The sequence below is a fragment of the Dryobates pubescens genome, chromosome 5, assembly GCF_014839835.1.
Source record: "Dryobates pubescens isolate bDryPub1 chromosome 5, bDryPub1.pri, whole genome shotgun sequence".
NCBI classification, from domain to species: Eukaryota; Metazoa; Chordata; class Aves; order Piciformes; family Picidae; genus Dryobates; species Dryobates pubescens.
The window spans coordinates 4571500-4593599 of record NC_071616.1 but is presented as its reverse complement, the minus strand read 5'-3'; the positions used below and the strand labels follow the sequence as shown (position 1 = coordinate 4593599).

General features: G+C 48.0%; 1 protein-coding gene across 2 annotated transcripts in view; it reads right to left on the bottom strand.

Moving 5' to 3' along the window:
* The window catches only part of AMBRA1 (autophagy and beclin 1 regulator 1), a 172012-nt gene that overhangs the window by 136094 nt on the left and 13818 nt on the right, over positions 1–22100 (bottom strand). For both annotated transcript variants that reach the window (XM_054161469.1, XM_054161470.1), the window contains exons 3-7: positions 21773–21831; positions 20917–21100; positions 20108–20280; positions 19283–19349; positions 17244–18703 (exon numbers count right to left, since the gene is read on the bottom strand). In XM_054161469.1, the coding sequence (XP_054017444.1) occupies positions 17244–18703; positions 19283–19349; positions 20108–20280; positions 20917–21100; positions 21773–21831 (1943 nt within the window). The remainder of the gene's footprint in view (positions 1–17243; positions 18704–19282; positions 19350–20107; positions 20281–20916; positions 21101–21772; positions 21832–22100) is intronic.

Sequence of the window (22100 nt, the reverse complement as noted above, 5' to 3'; positions counted from 1 at the left end):
TCTAAGGACATGCAATTCCTACAGCTCATCTTAGATTTGCTGTCACAGCATGCACATTACTGAGGAGCACTACTCCAAGCGACACTGAGGGAAGGGTTTTCCTCCACATGCAAAAGTGAGGTGCTAATAAACAGCGCTGAGGCTTAGTTATCTTAAAATCAGAAGAGTGTTCAGTCACCTGCCATGCTTCTAAGCTGCTGCACACCAACAACCAGACCAAACCAATAAAATGAAGCAGACCAAGGACTGCAAGTACACCCAATGCTATCACAGCCCCAGCCTTCAGCTATGAAGGGAGCTTAAGACAGAGCAATTCACAGTTACCCTTTGAAGCAAAAGTACATTGACAACTCTGGCAGCTTCTGTGAGTTTCCTCCTCTGGCTTTATACCTTCCCTGGAAAGGCTTTTGTATTCCCTACTGCCCACTTGGAGATGAAATTACTGCACTACTTCCTATTATGTGCCTTTCCCAGCCCTCTGATTTACAGCCAGCAGCCAGTTCTCCTGAGCACTTGTCCCTGCGGACGCGCTCCTGTGGTTCCTCTCACGAACGCAAAAGAACAGCGACAGTTTAAAACCTTCCATTCCCTTTGCTCGTCTTCCTCTTGCAGCAAGGCAACGTTTTAACCTAAAGATAACAAAAAAGCTGAAGCATGAAGACAGCTGAATGTTCTCCAGCTGCCTAATAACACTGCTACCCTCTCTCAGATCCCAAGCTCAATTATTAACTGTTAAGAAGCTCAATTAATTCACAGAGATCAATTATGGGCTCACTAGAACACTAGAAAACTCTTTTAAACCAAAATATCTCAACTCATTCCACTGGCATGGTTGGGTTGTTTGCTTTTATCCCCCCTTCCCTTTTCTAAGAAGAAGAGGGAAGAATTCTTTCAGACATTTCTCTATTGTGTCACCTCCTTGGAAAGAGCAAACTGAAATCACAGAAGCAGAGAGCATCGAGCGTTTTGTTCCAGAGCTTCATTTCCCATCCAAGTCTTGTAGTTCTTAGCAATAGTGTTTCTCTGTTTGACATCACCAGTTGCATATGCAGGCTTAAAATAAAAAAAAAAAAGCAATCAGCATGCAGTCCTAAAGATTGCCTGGAAAGATGATTTCTAAAATTAAGTCTTTAGCATAATCTGCTCTTCTACCTCGAAGCTAACTTTTCCAGACCGTTTCCGCTTTCACGTGGTTTTGGTCAGACATATTTAGCCTGGCATCAAGGCTGAGCTCAGGTCAGATGATGATGATGATCAGAAGAGAAACAACAGCCAAACAAAACTGTCTTAACTCTTCTTAAGACAGCTGTAACCACCATAGGAGATAAACACTCAGAGAATGTCACTGCTGATTCAAATCTCACCACTCACTTTTGAGCTATGAACAAGAGCATGGAGGAGCTATCTTTGCTATACAACTCACAGTATCACTAAGGGTGGAAGGGACCTCAAAGATCATCGAGTCCAACCTGTCACCACAGACCTCATGACTAGACCATGGCACCAAGTGCCACATCCAATCCCCTCTTGAACACCTCCAGGGATGGGGACTCCACCACCTCCCTGGGCAGCACATTTCAATGGCTAACAACTCTCTCAGTGAAGAACTTTCTCTTCACCTCCAGCCTAAACCTTGATGTGGCACTTGGTGCCATGGTCTAGCACATAAGACCTTTAATGGGGAAGGTCGTGAGTTCAAGCCTGCAGTGGGCACTAGTGTCCTCCCTACTCTAGTCATGAGGTCTGTGGTGACAGGTTGGACTTGATGATCTTTGAGGTCTCTTTCAACCTTAGTGATACTGAATATACTGAATAAACTTCCCCTGGCACAGCTTGAGACTGTGTCCTCTTGTTCTGGTGCTGGTTGCCTGGGAGAAGAGACCAACCCCTTCCTGGCTACAACCACCTTTCAGGTAGTTGTAGAGAGCAATGAGGTCTCCCCTGAGCCTCCTCTTCTCCAGGCTAAACAATCCCAGCTCACTCAGTCTCTCCTCACAGGGCTTGTGCTCAAGGCCTCTCACCAGACTTGTTGACCTTCTCTGGAAGCATTCAAGTGTCTTGATGTCCTTCTTAAACTGAGGGGCCCAGAACCGGACACAGGACTCAAAGTGTGGCCTAACCAATGCAGAGTACAGGGGCACAATGACTTCCCTGCTCCTGCTGGCCACACTATTCCTAATGCAGGCCAGGATGCCATTGGCCTTCTTGGCCACCTAGGCACACTGCTGGCTCATGTTTAGGCAGCTGTCAATCAGCACCCGCAGGTCCCTCTCTGTTTGGGAGCTCTCCAGCCACTCTGACCCCAGCCTGTAGCTCTGCATGGGGTTGCTGTGGCCAAAGTGCAGCACCTGGCACTTGGACTTGTTGAATGCCATCCCATTGGACTCTGCCCATCTGTCCAGTCAGTCGAGGTCCCTCTGCAGAGCCCTTGTCCTCTAACTGACCAACATCTGCTCCCAACTTGGTGTCATCTGCAAATTTGCTGCTGACTGACTCAATCCCCTCATCCAGATCATCAATGAAGATATTAAGGAGGATGAGGCCCAGCACTGATCCCTGGGGCATGCAACTGGTGCCTGGCTGCCAGCTGGCTGTGGCACCATTCACCACCACTCTCTGGGCTCAGCCCTCCAGCCAGTTCCTAACCCAGCACAGAGTGTTGCTGTCCAAGCCACGGGCTGGCAGCTTAGCCAGAAGTTTGCTGTGGGGGACAGTGTCAAAGGCCTTGCTGAAGTCCAGGTAGACCACATCCACAGGCCTCCCCACATCCACCAGACGGGTCACTAGCTCATAGAAGGAGATCAGGTTGGAGAGGCAGGACCTGCCCTTCCTAAATCCATGTTGGCTGGACCTGAGACCTTGGCCTTACTGAGGAAGGAGAGTTGATGGCTGCCTCTCTTAGGAGTATTCAAGCCCTATTAGACATTCTTCTCACCACTTTAAGTCATTCCAAACAGCAATTGCCTTCAGCAAGAACATTTTCTTTAGGGAAAGAGGCAAAGATGTAACATGTGATCATGGATACATCCAAAACATGGCCTCTGCACAACACTTCAGCCTGATCGTGACAGAGAACTCTGAAAGGCAACCAGGGACAGAGAAAACATCATTCCCACATGGAGGTGTGGAGCTGTCAGAGAAGAAGGGCTGGTGTGGGACAGAGTTATCACCAAAAAGAAATTGTTTTTCATCAATGCTGGGCAGGAGTCCTGCAGACAACGAGCTGACAAAAGGGAGCACATCAAGTCTTCAGCCAGGGTGGGAAGGAGCACAGGGAAAAAGAGCAGAATTACATTAAATGAGGAACTGCAGGCAAGAGTTTGAACAGTAGAAACAAGCTTTGGGATTTGAGTCCAGCTAATCACAGGGCAGGGAGAAGAGTTTCTAGAAGAACACAGTTAACCCTTTAAAGTTTCCCTACTTTTGTTTGACTACAATGCAGTATCACATGACACATTGTGCACCTCTGCTTTTTGGATTAGGATCTTCATTTTCCACCTACCATATGATGCTAAAGAAGCTGCACTATACCTTTGGAGATCATCATAGGGAAGATGACAGATTTGTGTGGTGTTTTTTTTAAAGTGGGCCCAAGGTCACACTGTTAATCTAATTCTTCACCTGCTGAAAAGGTTGTGCGGCAGAATAAAAGATGAGCAAGTGTTATGCAGAGGTCCTCCTCATACAGCTCCCAGGGAGTGATTAATGTGTTATTTCAACAGGCAAGAGGAAGCACACATCCATGACAGGCAATAAGAGCCAGGAGCTGCTATGGCAGCATTGATTAGTTTGGCAATAATGCCAACACGAAAACAAGAAGAGAGGATTTTGCACACTCAGTTTGCAGGGGCAAAACCTGAGTGGCTGGGAGGAGAGAGAAACTTTAAATCAGCTCAAACTACTACATGAGCTATTTTGCTCTATACCAGTGCTCAGAAAGGGACAGCCAAGCTGAAGGCAGATACTGCATTCTTCCACCTAGACTCTCAGCAACCTGCAATTAGATCAGAAATGCAGGCTAGAGAGAATCGATTCTTACTTGATCATGGTTATGGAAACAGGCATGAAAGCACAGCTGGAACACAACCAACTCACAGCTCCCTCAGTCTGTAGACAGTTTTACTCTTCTGAGGCCTCTTCTATCTACCTTCATATGCACAATGCCTGCTTCAAATTCTCCTTGTTCTGGGAGTTCCCAAGACCACAGATTGTATGGACAGCAGAAGTCTCTGCTTACCCACCCACACAGATCTGCGTCAGCCTCTGGGATAATTACATAGGACTCCTGCTTCTCCATAGGGAATTGAAGAGGAGGTGTCTTTCCTGAGGGAGCAGAAGCCCCTCTGTTATCTGCATGGGCTTCTAAGGCTATGAAAACAGAGGTCCTGCCACAAATCAATCACTTCATTTAGAATGCTCTTGTTCAGGCCAGAGTAATAAAGAGAGTTAGGTCAAGAGATGACTGTCAGGGCAATTCAGACTCTTACCCCAGCCCTCCCACTTCAGGAAAACAGGGAAAGAATCTGACACTAATGCCTTTCAAGCAGAAAAATGAATCAGTTTCCTGGCAGATAATGAACCCTGTTTATTCACAGCCTTGAGTTCCAGCAGGTGCTTTCTCAAGAAGAGCAAGGGAGGGGGTCAGTTACATCATCACACAAACAGCCATTTGGTGCAATCAGTTAAATATGTATGTGGAAAATGTTTAAGATGCATGTTAGCAATTCAACAGACCAGAACAGCTCAACTGGAGAAATCTTAAGAGTCATCACTATTTTGGTTACTGTTGTGTTACTGAGTCAGATCACAGGTCCCTCCCTCCCTCCCCTCTTGCTCCCAAAGACAAGATGCACATTGCCCTACTGCAAGCTCTCCAGCCCAGATTCTGTAATAAGGAACTAATAATTGGACAAGGGCACTCTGGCCCAGGCACATCATTCATGCTGTGTACATTTATAAAGAGGGTGAAGAAGAAGTGTAGGAACACAGTGTATGTAAGTGACTGCACCTCAGATGATTAAGGGCCTGTATTAGCATAAAAGAGAGGCACACACCATACTGCCAGCTTCTCCAGCTCCTCCCCAAACTCAGCAAAGCTATGGAGACCTTTTAGTTGAGCAAGCAGGCCTGAAATAGCAGGTCTGAGGGCTTGGCTGTAACTTGTTACTTGGCAAAAGAAGAAACCAAACCAAACCTTTACTGTAAAAACCTTTTCTTATCTATCACCTATGTGACACCAGACAACAAGCTCTAGGAATCACAGCCAGATAGTTTAAGCAGGTTAAAGGCCTGAGCACTGAACAGAATACTACATTAAATCAATGCTTAGAAGCAAGAAAAAAAACCAGGAGCAGGAGCAACTGTTGAGGTCAAGTGAGCTCCCCAGGACATGCTGTACAACCTGCAGCAGCTGGATGAGGAGGCTGCAGGGAAGCCATGTGCAGACAGGCAGCCTTAACAAAGCACAGCTTTCAAGAGGAGGAAGCCATTCACACTTCTTCCCTGTCTGTACCAAACCTGAGAACTGACATGTTTTATGGTACACTCAAATCTGTTTGAAGTCCACCAGCTTTCAACTTCTAAGTGTCGGTGCTTATCTAAGATCTTTGCTGTGTGGTCATCTCATATAGCCCTTCCTCAACAAAAATCCCCAAACAACCAAACTCCCCAAAAAATCCTGCAACAACTCACAGAGCTGTAGAGCTCATGACTCCTCAGTGGAAGCAAAAAGAGTAAGCCATTTTGGGAGTGTGTACCTCTCAGGTTTCTTCATTAAGAAACATCACTGGAACCCAATTTGGAACCCAATTTCAGCAAGTACCCCTGCTGCCATGCTGGAACAGGTGAACACAAAGCAAAGTCCCAGAACAGTCCCACAGACAGACACCTATAGGAAAACAGATCTCTGACTCCTGGAGACTACAGAGACACTTACTTGACCTATTTCATTTATAGGCAAACTCCTCGACTAACAAAAAACCCCAAAGCAAAACAAAAAACCCACCACAAAACCAACCAAACCAAACCAACAGCCAACACACACCAAGAGATGGGAGAAGGGCAGTGGTTTGACTGAGGAAACAACATGAAGGTAATTGAGAAAGCAGTTATTTCTGTACCTGCCTAATTTGCAAGCCAAGCTGCTGTAAGAGTAACATGGGACAAGGATCTCTTTTTGTGTGCTGCAGTCACTGATCTATACTGAAATTCAGACCAAGGGAAGAAAGCTTAAGCCTTTCTCCAAGCTTGGCAGAGACTGCTCAGCCTTTCAAAGCACTTGGGGAAGCTCAGCAGCAGGGAGTGACCTCTATTAATCACTGCAAGGCAGAAAGCAAAAGGCATCATTTTCTTCCCCTACCAGTTCTCAGTAATGAAGTAAAAGCACTCCAGCAACTTTACATGAATCTTAAATCAGGAAGCCAGTAAGGGCAGAGGGAAGAACACAACAACAACAAAAGCAATTTTTTCACTTGTTCTTCTAGGTAACAACTAGAAGGACAGTTGAGAGCTCAAATTTCTACCACACCAATAAACAAACTCTGTCCTGCCCACGTGGAGACAGCAGGCTCCGTTTGGAAGAAGCCACAAAGCCAGAAGTGTGGCAGCAATAACCTCAGAGCTCAGGCAGACCTGACCTGACTGCTTTGCCATCATGCAAGCCACTCCTACAGTTCAGGCTGTGGTTACACTCTCATGATCAAGCTCATCTGCATTTCCCATTTTTAAAGAAGGCCAAACAAACAATACTTGCCAAGTCTGTCCACAGCCTGCACATCTCGCCCATAAGCACAGGTAATTATCATGTCTAAATGTTCACAGCACCTTCAGATTACCACTTCACATTCAGCACTGATGAATTAGGTCTCCCTTCATTCCTATGTGTCCAGGCTAACTTCTCCAGAAATGATTCTCTCACCCCAGTTTTGGTCTTCTCCTCTTGAGCAGCTTTTCCTAACCACAAACTAGAACCTCTTGTTTCTGCTTGCAAATCCCTTCATAACTTCTATACACCCCACTGTTCCTCACTAACTACTAAACTATTGCTTATCTCTTATCATCATCACCCTCAAGAACTGTAACCAGCATCTCTGGAATTACTTCTTACCAAGGCTGAAAACAGCACAGTATAAACTTTTCCAAAAGTATTCCATTATTGCATGTGGAACCTACAAGGTTTGCCAGAAAATCCTCCTTTTCACAGCACAGATCAGGTCTACACCACCAGAAGTTTAAACAAAATGCTAAGTCTAAACTACAAATTGTCAGGAAACCAGGCAAGGTTTCCACAAGCAATGTGCCTGAATGAAGGGGTGAGGAGAAATTAGAACAGAATTAACCAGGTTGGAAAAGACCTTTGAGATCATCAAGTCCAACCTATCACCCAACACCATCTAACCAACTAAACCATGGCACCAAGTGCCTCATGCAGTCTCTTCCTAAACACCCCCAGTGATGGTGACTCCACCACCTCCCTGGGCAGCCCATTCCAATGGCCAATCTCTCTTTCTGGGAAGATCTTCTTCCTAACATCCAGCCTAAACCTCCCCTGGTGCAGCTTGAGACTGTGTTATAGAACAGAATCACAGAATCAACAAGGTTGGAAAAGACCTCAAAGGTCATCAAGTGCAACCTGCCATCCAAGACCGCACGCCTACTAGACCATGGCACCAAGTGCCATGTCCAATCCCCTCTTGAACACCTTCTCACATTAGGTAGGCCTAGTACCTAGATTTGGCACAGGCCACTTTCCCACTGGCATGCTGCTGCCTGTCTCCACAGGTCAGAGGTGTGCCTCCCTCCTGCTTAAGTCCCCATTTTTCAGTGATTGCAACATATCACACTGGCAACAGTAAGCCACAACTGCTGTGAGCAGTTAAGGAAAAGTAGTAACAACTCAAGGTTTCTGAAATAAGAAACAAAACAATACAGAGGGCAGTATGTGTTCTCCACTACTGCATACATTACGTAGCTTTAGGTAAGGCAATTCCATCCTGCTTTAGAGGCAGGTCCTGCCTCTCCAACCTGATCCCCTGCTATGATCAGGTGACCCGTCTGGTGGATGTGGGGAGGCCTGTGGCGTGGTCTACCTGGACTTCAGCAAGGCCTTTGACACTGTCCCCCACAGCAAACTCCTGGCTAAGCTGCCAGCCCGTGGCTTGGACAGCAACACTCTGTGCTGGGTTAGGAACTGGCTGGAGGCTGAGCCCAGAGAGTGGTGGTGAATGGTGCCACATCCAGCTGGCAGCCAGGCACCAGTGGCATTCCCCAGGGATCAGTGCTGGGCCCCATCCTCTTTAATATCTTCATTGATGATCTGGATGAGGGGATTGAGTCAGTCAGCAGCAAATTTGCAGATGACACCAAGTTAGGAGCAGATGTTGGTCAGTTAGAGGGCAGAAGGGCTCTGCAGAGGGACCTCGACCGACTGGACAGATGGGCAGAGTCCAACAGGACGGCATTCAACAAGTCCAAGTGCCAGGGGCTGCACTTTGGCCACCGCAACCCCATGCAGAGCTGCAGGCTGGGGTCAGAGCGGCTGGAGAGCTGCCAAACAGAGAGGGACCTGGGGGTGCTGATTGACACCCGCCTAAACATGAGCCAGCAGTGTGCCCAGGTGGCCAAGGTGGCCAACGGCATCCTGGCCTGCATTAGGAATAGTGTGGCCAGCAGGAGCAGGGAAGTCATTGTGCCCCTGGACTCTGCATTGGTTAGGCCACACCTTGAGTACTGTGTCCAGTTCTGGGCCCCTCAGTTTAGGAAGGACATTGAGACACTTGAACGTGTCCAGAGAAGGTCAACAAAGCTGGGGAGAGGCCTCATTGCTCTCTACAGCTACCTGAAAGGTGGTTGTAGCCAGGAAGGGGTTGGTTTCTTCTCCTAATCAACCAGCACCAGAACAAGAGGACACAGTCTCAAGCTGCACCAGAGGAAGTTTAGGCTGGAGGTGAGGAGAAAGTTCTTCACGGAGAGAGCTGTTAGCCATTGGAATGTGCTGCCCAGGGAGGTGGTGGAGTCACCATCCCTGGAGGTGTTCAGGAGGGGACTGGATGTGGCACTTGGTGCCATGGTCTAGTCATGAGGTCTGTGGTGACAGGTTGGACTCGATCTTTGAGGTCTCTTCCAACCTCAGTGATGCTGTGTGATACTGTGACACTCCTCCCCCCGCCGCCCTCCCAAAAAATAAACTCACCAGCACTTTTCTTATTTTCATAGTAAAATTCAGTCACCCAACCATCTCCCAGAAGCTAACTCTATGCCCACAGCAAGGGGTAAGGAAATGCTCTGGGTATTTTAAGGCTAGGGCATGAGTGACATGCACCTTACCATTCAGCGCTTTACACAGCGAGGAGGCCACCAGAAGCCAACGATACACAGAGATCTGAACAGCCTGCTCATTTAAATCAAAAACCAGAGCAGCACATCAGAAGCTCAGGTTCTAGCCCAAGCTGCAAGAGTGGCTACTGCTCCCCATTTTACAAACAACACTCACGACTGCTGGGATGGAATGGGGGTGTTCCTCTCCTGTCAGTCTACTTGAACCACAGACTGGTCTCAGTTCAACGACAAGTCACGGCAATTTAGAAGCAGAAGGGGCATCCCCTCATGGCCACTAGTAAGTCAGGCCTATTTGCATGAGGGAAAAAAAAAAAAACCAAACTAGCAAAGGTATTCACAGCCTTCTTCAGGAAAAGATCAAAACTTTAGGTAATAGCTCAAGGCATACTTGAAGGAGAAAATAAGCACAGCCTCACAGCAAAGGTGACTGCCCAGACTCCAGTCTACATCTGCCAGACGTTCCTCCAGAAAAGAAGCCCCATCTTCTGGAATTCTTCTGAGGATCATTTAAATGCAAAACAAAACCTTTGAGAAGACAGACTGCGAAGAAAGGTCTGCTCCAGGCTTGGTAGACAATGAGAAAGAAGTCGTGGAGGCTCTTTTACAGCTGTAACTCAGGGACATTTGCATGTCATAACGACAAAACGCCTGCCTTCACCTCAGATCCACCTCTATCCCTTTCAAACCCTTACAAAAGCCAAGAGGATAAGCTCATCCCTGGCTTGCATTTTGTATCAGAGCCATTTCCCCTCTGGATCTCCATTCACACTTTTCCCCAAGCCCCGAAGAACTTGCAAATGTATGGTAAGTAAGGAGATTAGCTGTATTTAGGACTGGGGGAAGGGGTCCTCAAGCTACCTTGTTTACTTTATACAAGACCTCAGAAACTTTCTAGCTCCACAAGGGGCTGGGGACAGCAAGGAGCAGAAGCAACATTACCCCCTTGTGGCAGCAAAGCAATATGGAAATAAGTTCAGAGACATTCCAAGAACACACGAGGTGTTTCTCCTCGTGTCTGCTTTCATTATGGAATGCTACGTGCTGCCAGAAAGGCCATCAAAAGCCAAGAGAGACGTGACATGAGCTGGAGTCACTGTATTGCCCAGGTACACGAGGAGGGTACTGCCACCCTGCTGTACCTGGTGCATTATCATAGTAATATAAGGTTGGAAAAGACCTCAAAGATCAAGTCCAACCTGTCACCCAACACCTCCTGACTAACTAAACCATGGCTTCAAGTGCCACGTCCAATCCCCTCTTGAACACCGCCAGGGATGACGACTCCACCACCTCCCTGGGCAGCACATTCCAATGGCCAATTACTCTTTCTGGGAAGAACTTTCTCCTCACCTCCAGCACAAACTTCCCCTGGCACAGCTTGAGACTGTGTCCTCTTGTTCTGGTGCTGGTTGCCTGGGAGAAGAGACCAACCCCCACCTGGCTACAACCTCCCTTCAGATAGTTGTAGAGAACAATAAGATCTCCCCTGAGCCTCCTCTTCTCCAGGCTAAGCAACCCCAGCTCCCTCAGTCCCTCCTCACAGGGCTGTGCTCGAGACCTCTCCCCAGCCTCATTGCCCTTCTCTGGACACGTTCAAGTGTCTCAATGTCCTTCTTAAAGGCTATGTTGAGCCTTCACATGCCTATTGAGCGGGGAGCAAAGGTTCACGTTTGTCTGACAGGTGAAACCTGAGCCAGAGCATTTAAACCTTTCTAAAGGGAAGGCAACCCAGCCCAGCTCACTCGCAGTGTATAACACTGACATCTGGATCCCATTCACAACCCTATATATAGCTTCCTCATCCAGGCTGAGCGCAGCACAGCCTCAGCTCGAGGGGAAAAAAAGGTGGGGCACGACACATGGCAAGAATGTAGGCAGGAGGGACCAGTGCTCAGACAAGAGCTGACAAAATGAAAGACAGAAATTGATCCTGGGCCTTGTTAGATGGTTTCAGGGAATCTGCTCTGCACTCCTCACTTGTGCACAGTGCATCCAACAGAATAAAACACGTTTGAAAACAATCCCCTCGGTAAACTGTGCCACTTTGGTGGGCATCGTTATTTGCACAGCAACGTGGACTTATATAGAACAGAATAAACCAGGTTGGAAGAGACCTTTGAGATTAAGTCCAACCCGATTTAATCAACTAAACCATGACACCAAGCACCCCAACCAGTCTCCTCCTAAACACTTCCAGTGATGGTGACTCCACCACCTCCCTGGGCAGCACATTCCAATGGGCAATCACTCTCTCTGTGTAGAATTTCTTCCTAACATCCAGCCTAAACCTCCACTGGCACAGCTTGAGACTGTGTCCTCTTGTTCTGGTGCTGCTTGCCTGGGAGAAGAGACCAACCTCCATCTGCCTACAACCTCTCTTCAGGTAGCTGTAGAGAGCAATAAGGTCTCCCCTGAGCCTCCTCTCCTCCAGGCTAAGCAACCCCAGCTCCCTCAGCCTCTCCTCACAGGGCTGTGCTCCAAACCCCTCACCAACTTGGTTGCCCTTCTCTGGACACGCTCCAGCAACTCAACCTCCTTCCTAAACTGAGGGACCCAGAACTGGACACAGGACTCGAGGTGTGGCCTAACCAGTGCAGTGTACAGGGGCAGAGTGACCTCCCTGCTCCTGCTGGCCACACTGTTCCTGATACAGGCCAGGATGCCATTGGCCCTCTTGGCCACCTGGGCACACTGCAGGCTCATGTTCAGTCTGCCATCAACCAGCACCCCCAGGTCCCTCTCTGCCTGGCTGCTCTCCAGCCACTCTGACCCCAGCCTGTAGCACTGCATGGGGTTGCTGTGGCAAATGTGCAGAACCCAGCATTTGGATGTGTTAAGCCTCATACCACTGGACTCTGCCCATCTGTCCAGCCTGTCAAGGTCCCTCTACAGAGCTCTCCTACACTCTAGCAGATCAACACTTGCCCCCAGCTTGGTGTCATCTGCAAATTTACTGATGATCAACATAATGCCCTCATCCAGATCATCAATAAGGATGTTAAAGAGCATGGGGCCCAGCACTGATCCTTGGGGCACACCACTAGTGACTCCGCGCAGTTCTACACGCTCACACAACAAAGAACTGTTCCCAGACAATACGACTCCCCCATCTCACAGACACTCCTTCCTACCCATGTGCCTGGTAAAACCATTACCCAGGACAGTTCAAAAGATTTCTCAGACTTCCCAGATAAATTCAGCTGTCTGTCTTGTCTGCCAAACTATGGAGGTGAGGCAAGGTGAACGCATTATGCATTCATAAGACAGAGGCACAGAAGTTACTCATACCACAGCATACAGAATTTGACCTCTGGAATGAGTGCAGTGGAGTGGTTAGAGAAGTTTAACATAATTGCCAGACAAAGCTTCTTAAATGGAGGAACAAGGATAATAAGTGTTTCCTCATGAAACACAAGCTTCCAGCAAACCTGCCTAGCAAGAGGACATGTTATTTACAGCAGCCCTTTCATATCTCCAGTCACCACGGACAGGTAAGCAGCATCAGAATTGCTCCCTTAGTACATTATGAGTAGCTAAACCTTGAATGCCTAGATGAAAAGCTTCCCTTTGTGTATTTCCCCCACACATCTTCATCCATTCCTGTGGCCTGGGGTGCCATGGCAGAAATCAGGAACAACATCATGTTTATAACCAGAGGATTTTCTTGGTGAAACAACACACTAGGTCTCTAGGTAATCATTTGTGACGTGCCAAATAGCCAGAGAGGTGGCATTTGAACATCTGGATCAGTTTGATTAGTTAGCACTGCACTGTACCTCTCATTGCCTGAGGAGCTGAAATATATTTCAGTGGAGACCACTGCCTAGGATTCTGTGTATCACTGGCCTAGAAAGGTGGAACTAGCTCCTCTCAAACAAGCAGCTGAACACAAGAATCATCTTCAGTTCCCTCTTCAGCTTTTCATCATTAAACTGAACCGGCCCACGCAGCAACAACGGTTTGAAGTACTTACTGAAGCTTTACCCTCACTAAGCTTGCAGTATTAACACAAAGCTTCCTCCACTCATTTTTAATTAACAGAAAGTTACAGAAAAATTAAACTAGGTGTCATGTGTCGCTCAGGTATCTTCCGTTCATTCAGATCTCGCCAATAGTTTCTATCACCAATGTCATGCAGCACTTTTCAGATGGCAACTTCAGGGACTTCTAAGGCTCTTTTCACTTTGATGTCAGAAACGAAGCAGACAGATCCCACAGGGGAAAAACACCAAACAAAAAAACCCCACACAACTACATTTGAGTTAATGAGGGCAGCCTGGAGAACCTCAGACAAGCTGAAGCTCAGTCTCGCCAACTTCTGCTTAAGGCAGACCATAAACCTTTTCCAGCTTCAGTGACATGACTTCAAGAAGCACACAGCTCAACATGCTGCTCTCAGGAAAAGCTGAATGTGACAGGAATGCTGTACTGCCCAGGCTCCCAGTGACAGGTTCCTCCTAATAGAGGTGCCAGAGATGTTAGTCAGGAATAGCTTCATTACATGCTTATTAATGCCTGTGTGATTAGCCTGAGTTAAGTAGCCCAGCACCACCAGGAAGAGCAGAATTCTCTCCCCACTCAGCTGACATAGCTGCATCAACAGAATTCAAAGAACAGCCTTCATCAAACTACCTATTCACCTAAGTGACCTTCTATAGGCCAGTGTCTTCTCAGCCAGGCAAGACAGGTTAAGGAACAGATACTACCCAAGGAATGAGAACATACAGAGTTTTCAGATGCAATTTTGCGTCTTAAGTTTTTCAGCTGGCCTTTGAATAGAGCTCAATTGCCCAACGAGGACATCTAATGGAGAGAGAAAGAAGAACAGAATGCAAGAGAGGTTACAAGCAAGTAAACGTCCAACACTAAGAACTAACCTGAGGTCCACAGGCACAAAATTACATTGCTTGAATGTGCATATGCCATTATCAGTTGTACCCTCTCAGGCCTGAAGGCTCACCCACCCTCCTTTGTATCTCCCAGCACTTTCAGCATTACATAGCTTACATATCATGACCCTTGCAGCTGCAAAGGTTAACAGACATTTTGGACTCAGCTGCAGGAGTGGTTCTAGCACTTGCTGTTGTGGGAGCACACAGAAGGCTGGACATGAATAGAATACATAGAATAAACCAGGTTGGAAGAGACCTTCAAGATCATCGTGTCCAACCCATCACCAATCCAACACACCTAAACAACTAACCCATGGCACCAAGCACCCCATCAAGTCTCCTCCTAAACACCTCCAATGATGGTGACTCCACAACCTCCCTGGAAAGCCCATTCCAATGGGCAATCACTCTCTTTGTATAGAACTTCTTCCTAACATCCAACCTAAACCTCCCCTGGTGCAGCCTGAGACTGTGTCCTCTTGTTCTGGTACTAGCTGCCTGGGAGAAGAGACCAACATCCACCTGGCTACAACCTCCTTTCAGGTAGTTGTAGAGAGCAATAAGGTCACCCCTGAGTCTCCTTTTCTCCAGGCTAAGCAACCCCAGCTCCCTCAGCCTCTCCTCATAGGGCTCATTCTATGCAAAAATTAAGTAAGCAGGTACTTGTTGACTTGTTATTGCCCTGTAAGGAAAATAAGCCTGAATGTGTTCAAAGACAGGTTGGATGTCCTGGCACCTTGAACAACCTGGTCTAGCAAGAGGTGTCCCTGCTCATGGCATAGGGGTTGGAACTAGATGATTTTTAAAGTGCTTTCCAACCCCAACAATTCTATGATGCTATGATCTAACAGCTAACTTGAGAAGGGCAGAAAATTACACCTGCAGGATACAGGTATCCCACATGAAGGGGTCCTTTCAAGAACACAGATTTCATGAAGCTCAAGTCCATTCGATGTGTTTAACAGGAAAGGAAATGAAGTTTTGCTTCAAGGGAACTGCCATGAGCATTTGATGCCAGACCCTCCACTGCTTCCAGCTTCCTTACCTCAGTACTCCTCAGTTACCTTAACTTCACTTAGGAAGCAGAAATATGCCTGTTCTTGAAAAAAGCCTGGTAACAGAAGCAGCAGACTGGGGGGGGGATGGAAAGTGTCCCTGGGAGCTTCTCAGCAACCTGTGCCACAAGAGTTTCGCTAAAGGTTTTAATCTTACAGGTATTTCGTAATTAATTCCAGAATTAAGCTTGAGCATCAAGCTACACACTCCAAAATAATCTCTTGGCAAAAAGCACCTGTTTGCACAGGCAACCAGGTAGGCAAGCTAACCCTGCACAGGTGCTACAGCCACCGAGCAGACAGCAGCAGCAGCAACCACCACCACGGGTGACAGGCAAAGTGACCCAGAGATTCAGTCACACAACTCCAGCAGTTCAGCAGCAACCCCACACACCAGGTTTGGACTGAGTTATATGCCTCAGGGTATTTTTAAATTATACAGCTCCCACAGAAAAGTTCACTCCTACAGATCCCACCACTCCTCACTATCCAATTACATGCCAGCCACCTGATCAATAGAAAGGTTATTTGTCCCCTTTATTTCTGATGCTGCAGTGACTCAGCCCAGAGAACAAGCCACACTGTGGAGACAATATGAGCATCTACAGCTATTTCAAAAGAAAGATAATGCAAGACTCACTCAAGTGCCACTTTAAAGCTAAACTTGTCAGTTCCTTCTCACCTCTCTGCCCTTTAATAGGGGACTAGAGGATATCTGGCTTAAATTAAAGGCAGGTAAGTTCAGGCCCAAGAAAGCAGTTACCACATATCAGCTTGAGACTCTCATTATGGCAGGCTATTAAAAAAACCAAATGGGAGTGAGAATTTAGAATCAGATTAATAATTTCATGACCACCACCACTGATTTGCTGTGCAACTACAAGAAAGGCAGCCACTGTTCCAGCCTCAATATAATCAGCTTATCTACAGGAAGAAGGAAAGAATTCCCTTTCCTCAGGCCCTCCTGCGTACACAGCCTCCTCAGCCAGTTACATCTGCAACCAACCTGGAAACTTTGCTTTCCTACAGCACAAAGCATACATTTCTGAGAAACAGCAAGGCTGGGCACAAATCACTTGACAGAGAAGATGTCAAACTGCAACCCAGTAGGGAAACCCTTTCCACAAGTACCAGAGGGTGAATCATCAATACAAGCCAGAGGAGACACCTTCTCACAAAGCATAGGTCCTTTCCTCAAAGCTCAACTTGGCTCCCTCTGTTTCTTGAAAGATATCTGAAGTACATTTAGAGAAACAAAGAAAGAAAACAAATCCTCCCCAAAAAAGAATCACTTTCTTAAAAAAAGAATACAGCAGAGCCTAAATTTTTCAGTGATCAGTATGCCCCTGACAAGCTCACCCTAGATGCAGGTCAATGACTTTGAAAATGTACCTCTTTCAAAGACAAGCAAGCTGCATGGGTTATACCAAACACAACTGAGGCGCTCTGATTGCTTTTGCCCTACATGGCAACACCAAGGAAATGATTCTTAATCCTTCCAACTTCACTAAAACCTCAAAAAGACACACAGCACTCAACAAAGCGATTCTCATGCTCAGTTTTCCACACCTTCTCTGGGCAGGTACTCCATACAGCACGTGTGTAGGATACAGGCCACAAAGGACAGTGTAGCACACATCCTGCGTTCCTGCCCTTCCACAGTTGTCTGGGAAACACCAGGAGCACAGTTCACCAGAGATCTGCTGCAAGAGCCCATCCTTCTGCCTGCCTTTCCCATTGAGAGGTCCGATTTCTGCCCTTACAATCTTCAGAACCTATCTGCACCACGCCAATGGCAGCTACAGAAGGCATCAATGCAGCATCTCTATGTTCATCTACATAAAATAACACATGACCACATGAGAAAAGCTTTTGAACTCTGAAAATACTGAAGAACTCAGACTAGATGGGAAAAGTTTAAGAAAATAAATAGAGGAGGAAGGCCAAGCATAAATCTTACCTCCTGAGTGAATCCTCCTCTGAGCTTTCCTCAGGCATTTCCTGGTTTAAGGCCTCCTGTGATACATTCCCAGGTCTGCTTGAAGCCGACTGGCTGTAAACTCTTTCCCAGTGCCCCGTCTCCTGGTTAAAGACCACTCCCACGGTCCTCTCCTCCTGCGGGGTGGAAGAGCTGCCCAGCTGCAGCCTGCTAGAGGCAGGAGCTCTGCCCTCGGTTCTCTCTGCAGGCTGCACCTGGCTGGTATTTGGAGGCACACCCTCAAACGTGCTTTGGACCTGCCCTGGTGTGTAGCTAGGCGTGCTTCTCTCCCAGCGCAGCGTGTCATTGTTAAAGGTCAGCAGGTTATGACAAGCGCGACAGCGGTTCAGGTGCCCCCGGGACAAAGTGGAATTGTTTTCACTGCTGTGTGGAGTTTGCTGATGGGAGGGACCCGGCCGATCAGGCTCAATGTTGTTGTTGAGCATTTCTTGAGCCTGCTGCGACTGGCTGGGCTCCCCACCAATCCCCTGATCTAACTCCTGAAGCCGGTCATATTCCAGGAAGAATCGCCTCAAATCACACTGGAGCTCATTACGGATGCTGGCCGGATTGCTCGGGCCAGCGCTACCACCACTGTCCGCCTCAGCCCCTGGGGCCAGGAAGCCCCTCCCTTCCGTTGCAGAGGTATAGACCGATGCCTGGGAACCTCCCTCCTGCTGTCTCAGCACCGACAGCAAGCTCACGGAGGAGGCACTGGTCCTAGGGGGAGGCATGGCTTCCAGCTCTGACCGAGAGCTCATGTTCAACACTGTCCTGGACCAGTCAGACCCACCTAAGCCCGAAGCCATTTCTCTTGCAGACTGTTGGTACCGGGACTGGTGGCCTGCCAAGGGCCCGCTGAGGGACCTCCGCGTGGGGCCCAGGCTAAGGTTGCGTAGGGTGTTGCCAGCAGTGCTGCTCTGAACTGTGCTGAAAGCAGAGGGCCTGTTAAGTATCCCCTGCTCCTCCTGCGCTACGGATGCCTGCTCTGGGGGCTGGTAAGGCTCTGTCTGCACAGAGGAGAAGGAAGTGCCAGTGGCCCCAGAAGACGTGGAGGGCGCGTTCTCCTGGTGTGGGAAGAGAGAAGAAGGAAGTCTTGCACTAGAGCATCGGCTGCAAAGGCACAACATCCCCAGGTGCTGGCAGCACTCTGCTGTGGGATAGCTGACACGCTCCCGGAGCCTGTTATACACAGATGCCCTTGTGTTCTCACTGGCTGGAGGCGGAGGTGGTGGTGGTGGAGGCGGTGGAGGGGATGGGGTAGCAGAGTCTTGAACATTGTTTTGCTCTCCCACCTGTATGCCCGAGGAGCGGGAGGACAACATATGCAGGAAGTTGTGGAGGAGGGGTGTGCGCCTCACGGGCTGAGACGGAAGGATGGCGCGCTGGCGATAGTGCGGCATCTCGGTGCTGTCCACGGAGATTTCCACTTCCTCATCACTCTGCAGAAGGAAGCAATCAAAGTTCAGTCACCTCACAGCAAAATCCTCTACCTCCAAATAAACAGCAGAAAGTCAGCTGCCGCCCCAGAGAGATGAAAGGATGTGTTAAGTCCCTTTCTAGACGCCTCAACTTGCATGAAATCAGCTAAGGTCATTCCAAAGTTCGCTTTATGGATCCAGACAAACGCTCCCTACAGCCCAGTGAGCTTTGACAATACACTGTTCATACAAACAGAAGCATCAGCATCTGAGGGTCAGCAGCAGCAGGGAGCATTGTTAATACCTCACATGTGTTGTGATGTTCTGCTGGATGCGAAGATAACAGGGCCGTCGGGGAATCTGCCCCACCACTAATGAAACAGTGAAGGCAAAACAAGCACACTTTGGCCAGCATTTTAACAGCTCTGCAGATAACACAAGAACAACCCTGCGACAAATTAAGGTGAGACAAAACTCATCTTAGAAGGACTCAGAAAGGTTCTCAGAAAAGCACAAGGCTGCTCAGGACCAGACTAAGGTTAATGTATATAAATGATCTTGAAATTAGCCAGTCAATACAGATACTGACATTCCACTCACCTGCTGGTTAGAAGGGTTAACAATCGCCGTGAGCAAGTAGTGTCCCAAGGGATCAAACCGTACCAGCCTAAAACAAAAAGCAGAGCCAGAGTATTAATCATCAGTTCACATTCCACAATGGCACAGGAAGCTGGATACAGCAGGGAAGAAAACCCCCCCATGTGAAACATTTGCCAACAGAACATTGCTACACTACCATCATCACCTTCTGAAGGGTGTCAGAAAGTTTATGCATTAAAAAGAAGAAAACATACTTATCAAGCTGAAGACTGCAGCTATTTTGTAGTCCACAGAAACACTATACAGAAGTTAAAAGCTGGAAGCAAGTACTGCTGTATCAACTGAAATAGCCAAGAATATGTAGGTATGTATTATAAATTGGAATCTGGTACATAAGGAGAGACTAACTTGCCTTGAATGTCACATCATTGTCATATATTAAATTGCTCCAAATAAGTTTCTGGCAACACAGCTGCCTCTGTAACTGCATCCAGAAATACTCAGCACTCTCTCTCAGCAACTTGTGGGTTCTCTCATCCTTATAGCCGACACATTTAATTAAGATCACATCTGAGGAAGAAGTAGCTGCTGGGCATTTACTGGGCACACATCCGATGGCAAACAAGAACAACCAAGCTGATCTGCTACCTCCAACAGCCTTTCTCCCTGCCCACAGAACTGCCAAGCCAAACAAGAGCTGCAACCTATGCTTGTCTCCGCTGCCACAGCGTGGGGGCTGCAGCATCCCAGAGGAGCCCCTCACGTTCCCCAAACCTGACCCTTTTTCACGTGGACATGTTCCTTCCCCTGGCCGTGGGAACTCACCTGACCCGCTCCATTTCACTGGCCGTTTTCACCACTGCAAAGGGCTCCCGGCGGCTCCAGTCCCAGAAGTGAATCTCATTGGCAGTGGCGATCAGCAGGAGCTGAGCCGTAGGATGGAAAGCGAGCGATGCGATGGCGTTGTTGCTGTCTGTGAACCAGCTCTCACTTCCGCCCTGAGTGAGGAGTCAAGAACCACAAGCAGTTTATGACAAAGTTTGAGACCATTAGGTTTTCGTGCATGTGCCATCTCTCCAAGACCCTGCCTGGAGCACAGAAGTGACAAGTTTTCTCAGCAGCGACAGCTGCTCTCACACAAGCTCGTGTGCCATACCTAGAACGTAGCACTCCTTGTGACAATGACCACAGATGTAGTTTTAAAGGTAAGGGTCTCACAAACAGCCTGTAGCAACGCACAGGAAAGCACATGTGTTTTGTCCCTGTGCCACCCACCGGACTAGGTAGAATTGGAGGAGCAGCAGCTTGTCCAACAGAGCTCAGATACAGTCAGAGGAATGCAAAATGGCACATCTTTGACAAACTAAACAGGCACCTTGCACAAAGTTCTCCAGCTTCATCTGTACCACTCTAACCAAATGAACAGGCACAGCTAGGGAGCACACCCTACCTGCCATGACTGAATCTGTTTCCTCCTCTCTAGACAAGAGAGGGCAGCTATAATCTGTTCTATGCAGATCCCAGCAGAGCCTCCAAACGGCTCTTAGCAGGTGATATTTGGGAAGCAAGCTCTGACCCAAACAAGTCACCACCCACCAGGTACCAAAGGCATGCATGTTTCAGAAAGGACTTACGTGTAAATCCCAAATTCTAACCTCCCCATCTAGGCATCCTGAAGCAATGAGGCCTGGGATAGTGGGATGGAAGGTGACACACCAGGGAGTGCGGCGATGTCCAACCAAGGAATGAACGCACTTGCCCGTTTTTACCTCCGTGATGTAGATGTTGTGGTTCACGTGTGTGGAAGCCATTAAAGTCCTGAGAATGCAGAAGGCAGGACAAATGTTAGCCTGAGCAAAACCACACCATGGCGAGCTTCATCTCAGCAGGGTCTGCTCACACCTAACCCAGCACAGAGGCGGCTACTTCGTCAACGGCCACAAAGATTACTGTAGCCAGATTTCAAGGCCCCTCCAAACACCAAGTTCGTCTGACATGCAAGCACAAACTTGACCTTGAAAGTCAGAATGAACATGCACAGCTCAGAAGGAAATCCCAAGTGACTGGAGCAAATAAATATTGTCAGTTCTCCACACCAACTAAGTGACACTAAGAAAGACCCCCACCTCCGTTTCTGCTTCCACTACACTCATCATTCTGGTCTGTTAGACATCCCAGTTGGTATGCCACATCGCTTGGCACGTTGTGCTGAAACACCCTTTACTCCTGCAAGTTTCTTGTGAAATCCCACAGTGCAGCTAGATCCCTTTTTCCTTAAAGCTATGCATCACTTGGGTACATCAGAAATTAAACACCAACTATGCTCAAAGCTGTGAGATTGGGAAGGTGCACATGTTCCACCCATGCATATCAGGAACCAGGAATTACACTTGGCTATTCGGGACTGGACAACACAACAGGCACAAGCCTGCATCACTTTGGTAAGTGTAAGGAGACTGCTGAAACAGAAACAAACTAGGAGTTAATTACCTGTCTGGACTGAAGGCCAGCAAGAAGGTGGAGCGTGGACTGTCTGGCAACTCAACTTTCTGAAAAAGCCAACAAAGCAGGGAGTGTTGCAAGTGTCACAGGATCACACTTCAACAGTATCACAGTATAACCAAGGTTGGAAGAGACCCCAAGGATCATCAAGTCCAACCTGTCCCAACAGACCTCACAACTAGACCATGGCACCAAGTGCCATGTCCAATCTCCCCTTGAACACCTCCAGGGACGGTGACTCCACCACCTCCCTGGGCAGCACATTCCAATGACGAATGACTCGCTCAGTGAAGAACTTTTTCCTCACTTTGAGTCT